The sequence below is a fragment of the Heptranchias perlo genome, chromosome 22, assembly GCF_035084215.1.
Source record: "Heptranchias perlo isolate sHepPer1 chromosome 22, sHepPer1.hap1, whole genome shotgun sequence".
In the NCBI taxonomy this organism is placed as follows: Eukaryota; Metazoa; Chordata; class Chondrichthyes; order Hexanchiformes; family Hexanchidae; genus Heptranchias; species Heptranchias perlo.
In genome coordinates, this window is record NC_090346.1 from 19,620,274 (window position 1) to 19,634,430 (window position 14,157).

Consider the following 14,157-nt stretch of genomic DNA (forward strand, 5'->3'; position numbering starts at 1 on the left):
TTGGATAGATGTTTGCGTACAGTTAAGCCGTTAACTAAATCTGGTTCATTACTCATTACTAAATCTAGTATGACTTGCCCCCTTGTTGCCTCTAGGACATACTGCTGTAGAAAACTATCCCGAACGCACTCAAGAAATTCACTACCTTTCTGACAGTTGCTAGTCTGCTTTCCCCAATCTATGTGAATGTTAAAGTCCCCCATTAAGACCACTATGCCTTTCTTACACACTTGTCTAATCTCTGCATTTATACAATCTAGCACTTCAGAGCTGCTGCCAGGGGTCCTATACACAATTCCCACTATAGTCTTAGATCCTTTCCTATTTCTCAATTCAACCCATAAGGTCTCTGTTGGCTGCTTACCTCTTGTTGTATCCTCCTTTATCATTGAAGTGATTTCATCTCTAATCACTAAGGCTACTCCTCCCCCTCTTCCATTTTCCCTGTCTCTCCTGTAGACCTTATAACCCGGTATATTTAGTTCCCAATCCTGACCATCCTGCAGCCATGTCTCAGTAATAGCTATCATGTCATACCCTCCAATTTGAATTTGAACCTGTAGTTCATTTAATTTATTCATTATACTCCGTGCATTTGTATATAGAACTCTTAGTTGGGCCACACACCCTAGCCTGACCTTCAGCTTTGATGCTGGGTTAATCGCCTTACACCTTCTAGTTTTCACTTTATCTGTAGTGTCTAAAGTACACTTTCTTTCTGCTGCGCTACGCTTTTCCCTTTCACTTGTTCTTGAACACTGTTTGTACTGTAAATTTCCCCTGGGTCTTCCCCTCTCTTGCTGCTCTCAACTTTACTCCCTTCTGACTCCCCGTTCAGGTTCCCATCCCCCTGCCACTCTAGTTCAGACTTTCCCCAACAGCACTAGCAAACACCCCCGCGAGGACATTGGTCCCGGTCCTGCTCGGGTGTAACCTGTCCCGCTTGTACAGGTCCCATCTTCCCCAGAACTGGTCCCAATGTCCCAGGAATCTAAATCCTTCCCTCCTACACCATCCCTGCAGCCACGCATTCATCCGGTCTATTTTCCTGTTCCTAAACTCACTAGCACGTGGCACTGGTAGTAATCCTGAGATCACTACCTTTGAAGTCCTGCTTTTTAATTTATCTCCTAACTCCTTAAATTCACCTTGCAGGACCTCATCCCTTTTTTTTAAAACCTATGTCATTGGTACCGATATGGACCACGACTACTGGCTGTTCACCCTCCCCCTCCAGAATGTCCTGCAGCCGCTCCGCAACATCCTTGCCCCTAGCACCAGGGAGGCAACATACCATCCTGGAGTCACGTTTGTGGCCACAGAAACATCTATCTGTTCCCCTTACAACTGAATCCTCTATCACTATAGCCCTGCCACTCTTCTTCCTCCCCTCCTGTGCAGCTGAGCCACCCATGGTGCCACAAACTTGGTCTTGCTGCTTTCCCCTGATAAGCCATCTCCCCCAACAGTATCCAAAGCGGTATATCTGCTTGAGAGGGAGATGGCCCCAGGGGACTCCTATTAGTCCTTTTACTCTGTCTGGTGGTCACCCATTTCCTTTCTGTCTGTGTAATCTTTACCTGCGGTGTGACCACCTCACTGAACGTGCTATCCACGATAGTCTCAGCATCACGGATGCTCTACAGCGAATCCACCCGCAGCTTCAGCTCCGAAATGCGGTTAGGCAGTAGCTGCAGCTGGACACACTTCCTGCACACATGGTCGCCAGGGACACTGGTAGTATCCATGACTTCCCACATAGTGCAGGAGGAGCATATTACGGGTGCGAGCTGTGCTGCCATGACTTGCCTTAGATTTACCCTGCTTTCACCTCTCAGACTCTCCTCCTATACTGTGTTCATCTCTCGGACTCTCCTGCATCACCTGTGACATCGCACAGTAGTTTTCTCTTGTTGCAGGTCTGCTGCTGCTTTTATTCCCCACTCTCAGTCTTTTGCCACTGAGGTCCGCCTGAGACTGGAGAAGCTGGGGTTGTTCTCCTTACAGCAGAGGAGGTTAAGGGGAGATTTGATAAAGGAGTTCAAAATCATGAATGGTTTTGACGTATCTGTAATTTCCTCACCTACTTCTTTTAATACCCTAGGGTGGAAACCATCAGCTTCTGGAGATTTGTCTATCTTTAGTCTCATTTTCTCCATTATCATTTTTTAAAAAACTTATATTAAATCAATAAGTTCCTCCCCTTGATTTATTTCTAGTTTCCCTTATACTGCTAGTATTTTGTGTATGTGCCCATTATTTGAAACCTGAATTAAATTAATTGGAAAAAATAATAGATCTTGCAATCTGCTTAGTTATTTTCCCTCAAATTCATTTCTGCCTCATATATCCCCTTTTTTGCTCTCATCCCCTTACTTTCACTATATGAGGGTAAAATTCCACTTCAGCAGGGGTGCAGTAGAGGATCGACTGCCCGCTATACACGCGATATTGATGTTAATGGAAAGGAAAAATTTGGCGGTGTGTATAGCGGGCGGCTAATCCACTACCGCCCATATCGTGTCTCCGAAGTTGAATTTCACTTCCTATGCCACTAAGGTTCTTCAAGCCTCCAAGTTCTCGCTTCGCTTAACATGCTCCTTAAATTTCCCTACTGCCCAATGTAGTTTTGAGTCCTCCTCCGCACCATTGTGGTTCTCCATATCCTCCCACCCTATGTGCCTCCAAGGTGTGAGAGGCAGCAAGATAAATCAGGCGAAAAGGAGACAAGGAGATAACTTGGGCAGGAAAGGAAGAACATGGTGGCACAATGGAAATGAGAAAGTCTCAGCAGATTGTCAGGCTATTTTGCTAACTGAGGAAAAGCCACAACTGAAGAACGCCAGTCCACATTATTTGGATCAATAAAATGCGCTTCTCCATTGCACAGGTATTCTTGTGTTCAGACTTTAAATGGAAGTAGTGCTATGTAAAAATAGAACATGTCTGAAGGACAAATATTTGTTTTCAAACGTAAACAAGCAGAAATAAAAAACTCTTGAAGTAAACACACTTCATATTTGCAGTACAGAAGAAGCAGGTTGCCAAAGGTTTCTGGTGGAAAAGGATTCTGCTGCAGTAAGAACTGTAGTTTTTCAAATCCCTCAGTTGGCTTGGAGTCCATGTTCATCAGAGCTTGGTTGTGAAGAGTGACTGGGTCAAGTTCCTATAAAGAAAATACAGTGGATTAGTGCAGGCTTGATTAGCCTTGCTTGCATCTCCACATCATAAATAAAATGACAAATTGCTAACAAAGCATGCTTTGTTAAACACGCAAGATTTAAAACATTTCTAAATATTACCCAGTTTCTCTTCCTCTGCTGGCTACAGAAGCCTCTAGCTCTACTCACCTCCTTTCAGGTTGGATTTCTCCTTCATTCCCCCCCACCTCCAACCCCTGTCTTATTTCCGTTTCTGCGTTGCTTTGGGCCTGCTCCCAATTCTTTTACAATATGCATCACCTTCTTCCTTGCTCCCTGGCCCATTCCTACTTCTTCAACGTGCTGCACCCATTCTGCCCTGCCATTTCATCTTCCTAGCCACTTTCGATCTTAAGTTGGTCTCCAGGTCTGCCTCCTCTTCAGCACACATTCCAGATCAATCCCACCTGGCGGCTATGGCACAGTCAAATTTCTGTTGCGTTCCTAAGAAAAAATCTCACCCTTCCCAGCCCCATTCATGGCAGCTACTCCAATTCTTGGCACTCTACCTCGTCTTTTCAGCTACATTGCAGGTGGCTCTGACCATCTAAAATTGTAAATGCTGGCCTGGCTCCTGTCCCACTGCTATGTGCAGATATAGTACCAATGGGAGGTAAAGAGGGAAAAGGGTGAGAATGTTTCCCATGGCTGGAGAGTATAGAAATAGCGGACATAGTTGCAGGATAAAGGGTCAGCCATTTAAGACTGAGATGAGGAGGAATTTCTTCACTCAGAGGGTTGTGAATCTTTGGAACTCTCTACCCCAGTGGGCCGTGGATGCAGAGTTGTTGAATACATTCAAGGCTGAGATAGATTGATTTTTGGTCTTTGTCTTACATATGTCCTTCTCAATCTTTAGCTTAAACCTTATTATGTTGTGATCACTATTGCCTAGATGTTCCCCTATGCTTACTTCTTTTATCTGTTCTGGTTCATTTCCCATTACTAGATCCAGCAATGCTTCCACTCCTGTTGGGCTTTTTACATACTGGGTAAGAAAGGAGTCCTGTACACATTACAAAAACTCCATTCCCTGTAGCCCTTTACCTACCTCTTCTTGCCAGTTTATTGGGGGATAGTTAAAATCTCCCATGATTATTATTCTATGTCCTTTACTCATTTCACACATTCGCTTACATATTTCTTCCTTGCCACAATGGAACAAATTATATTTGCAAGTAAATTTACAATGGACTAGGCAAACATCTAACTGAAAATATTTGTTGATATAAATGAAAAGCAAAAAGCAAAATGCTGGAAATCAGAAATAAAAACAGAAAATTGTTGATATAAATAATTCTCTCCCCTCAGGTACTGTCCCTTGAGCTTTCAAAACCACCATCATTGCCCCCTCCTCAACAAACCCACCCTCGACCAGTGTCCTTGAAAACTTCCATCCCATCTCCAACCTCCCTTTCCTCTCCAAAATTCTTGAAGATGTTGTCTCTTCTCAAATTCCATCTTTCCTGCAACTCCATATTTGAATCTCTCCAATCAGTTTTCCATCCCTGCCACAGCTCTATCCAAAGTCACAAATTTCTGCATTATCATAGAATCATACAGCACAGGAGGCCATTCGGCCCATCAGCTCTTTGAAAGAGCTATCCAATTAGTCCCACTCCTTTGCTCTTTCCCTATAGCCTTACAATTTTTTCCTTTTCAAGTATTTATCCAATTTCCCTTTTGAAAGTTACTACTGAATTTGCTTCCACCACCCTTTCAGACAGTGCATTTCAGATCATAACTCGCTGCGTAACAAAGAATCATAGAATCTAACAGCACAAAAGGAGGCCATTCAGCCAGTCATGCCCATGCTGGCTCTTTGAAAGAGCTGTTCAATTTAGTCCCACACCCCAGCCTTTTCCCCATAACCCTGCAAATTAGTCCTCTTCAAGTACATGTCTAAATGCCTTTTGAAAGTTCCTATGGAATCTGCTTCCACTATCCTTTCAGGTAGTGCGTTCCAGATCTTAACTACCCTCTGTGTGAAAATATTTCTCATTTCCCCTCTGGTTTTTTTTGCCTTCTCTGCTCTAAGGAGAACAATCTCAGCTTCTCCAATCTCTTCACATAACTGAAGTCCCTCATCCCTGGTCACCCTGGGATTGTCCTCATCTCCCCTGTTGATTCTTTTGCCAATTATCTTAAATCTGTGTCCTCTGGTTACTGACCCTCCTGCCAGTGGAATCTCCCCTTAATTATCTCTGCCTCAAGGAGAACAACCCAAGTTTCTCTAGTCTCTCCATGTAATTGAAGTCCCGCATCCCTGGTACAATTCTAGTAAATCTTCTCTGCACCCTCTTTAAGTCCTTGACACCCTTCTTAAAGTGTGGTGCCCAGAATTGAACACAATACACTCCAGCTGGAGCCCAACCAGTGATTTATAAAGGTTTAGCATAACATGCTTGCTTCTGTACATTATGCCTCTATTTATAAAGCCAAGGATCCCATATGCTTTTTTAACAGCTTTCCCAACTTGTCCTATCACCTACAAAGATTTGTGTATGTGAATCTGCACGTCGCTCTGTTCCTGCACCCCCTTTAAAATTATACCATTTCAGTTATATTGCCTCTCCTCATTTTTCCTTCCAAAATGAAATAGGCAGTTATAAAGCAGATGCATTAATTTTCATCTGCTTTATAACTGCCTATTTCACCAGTCTATGTCCTCCTGAAGTCTGTTACTATCCTCATTGTTTACTATATTTCAGAGTTTCGTCTCATCTGCGAACTTTGAAATTATGCCCTGTATACCCATGTCCATGTCATTAATATATATCAAAAAAAGCACTGGTCCCAATATCGACCCCTGGGGGACACCACTGTATACTTCCCTCCAGTCTGAAAAACAACTGTTCACCACTACTCTCTGCTTTTTGACCCTTAGCCAATTTCGTATCCATGCTGCCACTGCCTCTTTAATCCCATGGGCTTCAATTTTGCTAACAGGTCTATTATGTGGTACTTTATCAAACGCCTTTTGAAAGTCCATATACCCATCAAACGAACTACCTTCATCAAAGAAGTCAAGTTATCAAGTTAGTCAAACACGATTTGCCTTTAACAAATCCATGCTGGCTGTCATTTATTAACCCATGTTTTTCCAAGTGACAGTTAATTTTATCTCGGATTATAGTCTCAAAGATTATCTGGTACCGCTCCCGTATCTAAGGAGGATTGGAAGATTATGGCCAGAGCCTCCGCTATCTCCATCCACCCGTACATCCCTCAGCAACCTGGGGTGCATTTCATCCGGACTGGGTGACTTTTCTACTTTGAGCGCTGCCAATCTTTTAAGTATCTCCTCTTTATTTTTATCCCATCCAATTTCTCTATTACCTCCTCCTTTACTGTGACATTGCCAGCATCCTCTTCTTTAGTGAAGACAGATGCCTCAGTACCTCAGCTATGCCCCCTGCCTCCACAAGAAGAGGTCCCTAACTGGTCCCATCCTTCATTTGACTACCCTTTTACCATGTACATCCTTATAAAAGAATTTTGGGTTCCCATGAAATTTTACCCGATAATCTATTCTCATACACTCTCTTTGCCCCTTTTATTTCCTTTTTCAGTTCTCCTCTTCTGCATTCAGCTTGGTTCTCTACTGTATTATGAGCCTGACATTTATCATAAGCCTCCTTGCATTTTTCTGAAATTTGCCTGCAGATTTGTTCCTCGATCTCCTTCCCACTATTTGGTGGCCTACAGTATACACACAGCAGCATAGTAGCTTCTCTCTTGTTCCTTAATTCTAACCAAATAGATGCTGTCTTTGAACCCTCAAGTACATCATCCCTTTCCGGTGCTGTAACAGTATCTTTAATCAATACTGCCACAGCCCATTCTTTTTTTCCTTCCCTATCTTTCCTGAATATTTTGTAGCCAGGAATATTAAGTTCCCAATCCTCCCCTTGTTTGAGCCAGGTCTCCGTAATTACCACTATATCATAATCCCATGTGGCAATTTGCGCCTACAGCTCATCAACCTTTTTTAACACACACTGTGCATTCACACATATACACTCTAAACCCATCCTGGTCTGCCTTGCATTTCCACGCCCCCCCCCACCCCACCCCCCTGCTGTCTGAACCCTCCTATTTCTGAACAGCTCTTTATTCTAATACTATTTGTTTCTCCCAGTCCTCTTTGCAACCTGTTTCTCCTCACTATTGCTTCCCCTGCAGTACTAGTTAACCTCACAAGGACATTGGTCCCAGCTCTGTTGAGGTGCAAGCCATCCACCTTGTACAGGTCCATTCTGACCCAGATCTGGTCCCAACCCCAGGAATCTGAAAGCCTCCCTCCTACACCATTTATCCAGCCACACATTAGCCTGTTCCATAAAGTCATTAGCATGTGGCACTGGGAGTAATCCTTTGAGGTGGTAAATGTATCTCAATTCAACTTCAGAAGAATATCTCCTCTGCCTTTCCCCAATGTAATTTTTCATTTCCCATAACAACCAGCATTGCAGCTTCTGATTGAAGTTCTCAACTATAAGCATTCTTTTTGGTGTGGACCCATGCCTTCTAGGGGCTTCAAGGAGAGGAAACTTTCATCCCATTGGTGTGGGCTGGATTTGAAACCAAGATCAAAGGGGAAAGAGAGTTTTCTATATTCCTATGCTACTCAGTTCCCCCTCCCCACTACATATTTCGAATTTCTATCCAGGAAGTTAGATAAATGTCTATCAACATTGAAATTGTGCTTAACAGAGTTTTATTTTAGTAAACATCTTCAAATCACTGGAACCTGCTAGTTTATTAGTAATTGCTGCTTTAAATGTAGGAATTCACATTGACTGAAATATTGCCTGCAGCTGACAGTGTACAGTATAACAAAGGTTCCAAATAAGTCAGAAATTAACTTCCGGTGAAGTAGTGACTCAGATCAGAAGCTACTCAGTAATTTGATCTGCTGCCAAAATTTACTCAACTAACAAAAGTTAGAAGAGTGCAACTGCAGGACAGTTATAGTCTAAATCACCATAGGTCCCTTTGCCATCATCAAAATACCACATTTTATAATATATGTATATATATATCTCCATAAATAAATAACTGCAGTGGTCCTAATACTGTGTTGAGATAGGTATATAAGAGCAGGGAGGTTATGCTAGAACTGTATAAAACACTAGTTAGACCACAGCTTGAGTACTGCACACAGTTCTGGCCACCACATTACAGGAAAGATGTGATTGCACTAGAGACGGTACAGAGGAGATTTACGGGGCTGTTGCCAGGGTTGGAGAATTTTAGCTATGAGGAAAGGCTGGGGTTGTTTTCATTGGAAGAGAGGAGGTTGCGGGGTGATTTAATTGAGGTTTATAAAATTATGAGGGCCCTAGATATAGTGGATAGGAAGGACCTATTTCCCTTAGCAGAGGGGTCAGTGACCAGAGGGCATAGATTTAGCGTAATTGGTAGAAGGATTAGAGGGGAGCTGAGGAGAATTTTTTTCACCCAGAGGGTGGTAGAGGCAGAAACCCTCAACTCATTTAAAAAGTACTTGGATGTGCACTTGAAATGCCGTAACCTACAGGGCTACGGACCAAGTGCTGGAAAGTGGGATTAAGCTGGATAGCTTTTCTCGGCTGGCATGGACACAATGGGCCAATTGGCCTCCTTCCGAGCCGTAACTTTCTATGATTCTATGATATTCCAACAACAACTTGCATTTAAATAGCACCTTTAATGTACTAAAATATCCCAAGGCACTTCACAGGAGCCTTATCAGACAAAATTTGACACCGAGCCACATAAACAGCCATTAGATTATAAGTGCATAATGCAACTGAATATCCTTTTAGAAAATGCAGATGAAGTTCATAGTGTCAAAACTCCAAATTTCTAAATCACTAAATGGAACGGCACATCTGGTAGAGTAAAATTATCCATTGTTTAGCTTATAAGAATTCAAAAATCCTATAGGACCCTATACGTGGAATTACATAGAAACAGACACATTTTGTGAAAATTATACTTGCAATTGCAGAAAGAATTTTAACTTGATGAAGTCAGGAAATAAGTACATCCTTTGGATTAGAGTATAGAGATCATTTAGAGAATATAGCCATTTCAAGTTGACGTTGTCACAGTAACCATGAATTTAAGGGATTTGTACATTGCACTCCACATTGGGTTAATGGATTAAGTGCTATTTATAGTATTTATATGCCTATTAAGAGGTTAGCAGGTAATTGTGCATTTTTTCTGTTCAGCTGCTTTCTTGTGTCATTGTTATAATGTATCGCAACATAGTATTAGGTCCACTGCTCTTTTTGATATATATTAATGACCTGGACTTGGGTATAGTGGGTATAATTTCCAAGTATGCAGATGACATGAAACTCAGAAATGTAGTAAACAATGTGGTGGATAGTAACAGACTTCAGGAGGACATAGACAGACTGGTGAAATGGGCAGACACATGGCAGATGAAATTCAACGCTGAAAATTGTGAAGTGATGCATTTTGGTAGGAAGAATAAGGAAAGGCAATATAAACTAAATGGTACAATTTTAAAGGGGAACAGGGAGACCTGGGGGTGCACATACATCAATCTTTGAAGGTGGCAGGACTAGTTGAGAAGGCTGTTAAAAAAGCATTGGGATCCTGGGCTTTAATAAGAGGCATAGGGTACAAACACAAGGAAGTTTATAAAACACTGGTTAGGCCTCAGCTGGAGTATTGTGTTCAATTCTGGGCACCACACTTAGGAAGGATGCCAGGCCTTAAACAGGGTGCAAAAGAGATTTATTAGAATGGTGCCAGGAATGAGGGACTTTAGTTATGTGGAGAGACTGGAGAAACTAGGATTGTTCTCCTTAGAACACAGAAGGTTAAGGGGAGATTTGATAGAGGTGTTCAAAATCATGAACGATTTTGACAGAGTAAATAAGGAGAAACTGTTCCCAGTGGCAGAAGGGTCAGTAACCAGAGGACACAGATTTAAGGTGCTCGGCAAAAGAGCCAAAAGCCACATGAGGAAACTTTTTTTTACGTAGCGAGTTGTCATGATCTGGGTTGCATTGCCTGGAAGGGTGGTGGAAGCAGATTCAATTGTAATGTTCAAAAAGGAATTGGATAAATACTTGATGGGGAAAAATTTATGGGGCTACGGGGCAAGAGCAGGATAATGGGACTAATTGGATAGCTCTTTCAAATAGCTGGCACAGGCATGATAGGCTGAATGACCTCCTCCTGTGCTGTACCTACTATGATACAATGATACCCTATTAACTCCTTTAATTATCTTAAACATTTCAATTAGATGATCCCTTAATCTTCTATAATCAAAGGAATACATACCCAGACTATGCAACCTGTCCTCATAATTTGACTCTTATAGTCTTAGGTATTATTCTGGTGAATCTGCGTTGCAACCCCTCCAAGGCCAATATATCCTTCCTGAGGTGAGGTGCCCAGAACTGAATGCAGTACTCCAGATGCAGTCTAACCAGAGCTTTAAATCACTGTAACATAAATTCCACTCCTTTATATTCGAGCCCCCTTGAGATAAAGGCCAACATTCCATTAACCTTTTAAATTATTTTTTGTACCTGTCCACTAACTTTTGGTGATTTCTGTACTTGGATCCCTAAGTCTCTCTGCTTTTCCAGAGTTCCTAGCTTCTCAATACTCTGATCTATCTTTCCTATATCCAAAGTGGATGACCTCACAGTCCTCCACATTGAACTCCATCTGACACAGTTTTGCCCACTCACTTAACCTATCAATGTCCCTTTGCAACTTTCTGCTCCCATCTACACTATTTACTGTGTCACCTAACACGGTGTCATTAGCAAACTTGGATGTATGGCTCTCTATGCCTTCATCTAAGTCATTTGTAAATGGCTTCTAATCTATGCTTTCGTAACTTATACTTATGTCTTCTGGCCCTCCATAACCTATCTAGCTCAATTAACCTATACTACAAGGACAACATTTAATCCTTACATTATTTTAAAGACCTCAATTGTATCTCTTCAAAGTCTATGCTTTTCCAGAGTTAAAAAGCCCCAGCTCTCAAAGCATATCCTGATAACTAAGGGCCCTTAAACTAGGCATCAATCTAGAACCCCTCCCCTGAACCTTTTCCAGGCTTCGATATTCGCAGCATGGGAAGGTGCCAAAACTGAACACAGTATTCCAGATGCCTAACGTCAGTGGTGGGGAAACTTTTAGACAAAAATCTGAGACAAAATTAATTGTCACTTGGAAAAATATGGGTTAATAAGTGACAAACAGCATGGATTTGTTAAAGGCAAATTGTGTTTGACTAACCTCATTTGATAAAGTAACACATAATAAACTTGTTAGCAAAATTGAAGCCCTTGCAACTAAAGGGGCAGTGGGTGCGTGGGTATGACATCGGCTAAGGGACAGAAAGCAGAGAGTAGTGGTGAACGGTCGTTTTTCAAACTGGAGGGAAGTGTGTAGTGGTCTTCCCCAGGGTAGGTGTTGGGACCACTGCTTTTTTTGATATATATTAACGACTTGGACTTCGGTATATACAGGGCATAATTTCAAAGTTTGCCGATGACACTAAACTAGGAAATGTAGTAAACAGTGAGGAGGATGGTAACAGACTTCAGGAGGGCATAGATAGACTGGTGAAATGGGCAGACACATGGCAGATGAAATTTAACGTTGTGAAGTGATGCATTTTGGTGGAAAAATTGAGGAGAGGCAATATAAACTAAATGCTACAATTTTAAAGGGGGTGCAGGAACATAGAGACCTGGGGGTGTATTTACACAAGTCTTTGAAGGTGGCAGGACAAGTTGAGAAGCCTCTTGAAAAGGCATAACGAGATCTTTGGCTTTATAAATAGCGCATAGAGTTCAAAAGTAAGGAAATTATGCTAAACCTTTATGAAACACCGGTTAGGGCCCAGCTGGAGTATTGTGGCCAATTCTGGGCTCCACTCTTTAGGAAGGATGTCAAGGCCTTAGAGAGGGTATGGAGATTTACTAGAATGGTACCAGGGATGAAAGACTTCAGTTATGTGGAGCGACCGGAGAAGCTGGGGTTGTTCTCCTTAGAGCAGAGAAGGTTAAGAAGAGATTTGATTGAGGTGTTCAAAATCATGAACAGTTTTGATAGAGCAAATAAGGAGAAACTGTTTCCACTGGCAGGAGGGTCTGTAACCAGAGGACACAGATTTATGGTAATTGATAAAAGAACCAGAAGCGATACGAGGAAAAAAAAATTTACGCAGCCAGTTGTTACGATCTGGAATGCACTGCATGAAAGGGTGGAGGAAGCAGATTCAATAATAACTTTCAAAAGGGAATTGGATAAATACTTGAAGGAACTAATTGGATAGGGACTAAATTGAAAGGACAAATTAGATAGCTCTTTCAAAGAGCTGGCACAGGTACGATGGGCCGAATTGCCCCCTTCTGTGCTGTATTATTCTATGATTCTAAAAAGCATTATTTTGGTAAAACTGAACAAAGTTTTGTTAATATATCATATATTCCTATCCCTTTGTCAAACCCATTCGCACTACGCTCATTACTATCCAACACTGTGGCAAAATGGTTTCCATGGCTGCTTGATGTTTTATTGCATTTTTGAGAAGTGTATGTTTTTTATGAGTACACAGGTTTGATAAGGATTTGGGCAAGATCATCCAAATTCTTGTAGCCCCCGACTACTCTAAAGACTTCGACCTAAATTTTAATCCAGAAGAATGGGTGGGTTGGGGGCGGGGTGGAGCAGTAAAAAATTTTAAAATCTAAAACTCGGCCCCAACCAGCCTCCAAACCACCCACTTCCAGTTTTAATGGAGGCACGACGAGGAGCGGGTGACCAACCCAGTTTTAGGGGGCTGGTCGGTCTCTGTATGCTTTCAAGGAGGCTGTGGGACTCCATTTTTACAGCTTTTTATTTTTAACCCCTGGGGGCTGGGATTCCCAAGCCTCCTTCTTCACGCCACGTGAGAGGAGGAGAGAAGGCCCGAAATAGCAGGTAACTGCCTTTATTGCACAGCTTGTGGGCCAGGAGGAGCAGGAGTGCTTCCCCTAGGCCCAAGAAGCCTACCTGCACGGCCCCCCCTCCCCCATGATCTCCGACCCCCCCCCCCGATGACTCCTGACACCCCCATGCCCCCAAACCCCTTCCCAATGAGTCCCAGCCCTCCGACCTCGACCCCCCGATGACTCCAGACCTTGACCACCCCCCAAATCTAAGACTTACAAACCTTCTCGCATCCGCTTCCCTCCTCTTCTCACGTCCAACTGTCAGCCAGCCTGCCAATCAGAGTGGCCTGCCGGGCGGGAAACCAACTAAAAAAAAAAGACGTCCTTACGTCAAAATCGTAAGGACGTCTGGGAAACTCGTACTTCCAAGTTTCCCATCAGGAATTCCCCCCCCAACCCAGTGTTAAAATTGAGGCCTTTGTCTTGTATCCATCGTGATCTTGCCATGTTAGGTCAGATCCACCATATCAAGGTTAAAACTGTTCGTTTTGCCTCCGCCCAACTAACAGCGATCAAGCAAAAATGTATTAAATGCGAACGGCAAGTCCTGGTGCTGTTCTGGGCTCTCTTCAAATTTAGAATCATTGGCCTGGCTCAAGAAATTACGGTGAGGCTAACAGTTATTTCAGGGCAAATGGAAGAGCAGGTTCCGGCGAGCACGTGTGCTCAGTCAAAAGCGGAAATCCGGAACTCACTCTTCCTGATTCCCTGTTGATCCGACAGCTTTGCGTTAAAGCGATATCGCAGGCTGGAATCAATGGACCAACGCGAACTTCCTCTCCTGCCCAGAACTAACTAATCTCGCCAGAAAAAAGGTACATTGAGTTATATCAGGTCTAAACTAACTTTTAACGGCGTGGTAAGTATTAATGACTACCAAACAACCTTTCTGGCACTGAAAATTAACTTTTAAAAATGTGGAGTTTCATTACTCTGATTTTATCAGTTTTTGGACATTTAAAAAAAAT

At 42.6% G+C, this 14,157-nt stretch overlaps 1 protein-coding gene across 3 annotated transcripts in view; it reads right to left on the reverse strand.

Moving 5' to 3' along the window:
- The window catches only part of ift70 (intraflagellar transport 70), a 155,791-nt gene that overhangs the window by 82,568 nt on the left and 59,066 nt on the right, over positions 1–14,157 (reverse strand). For all 3 annotated transcript variants that reach the window (XM_068003109.1, XM_068003111.1, XM_068003110.1), the window contains exon 9: positions 3,014–3,166. In XM_068003109.1, the coding sequence (XP_067859210.1) occupies positions 3,014–3,166 (153 nt within the window). The remainder of the gene's footprint in view (positions 1–3,013; positions 3,167–14,157) is intronic.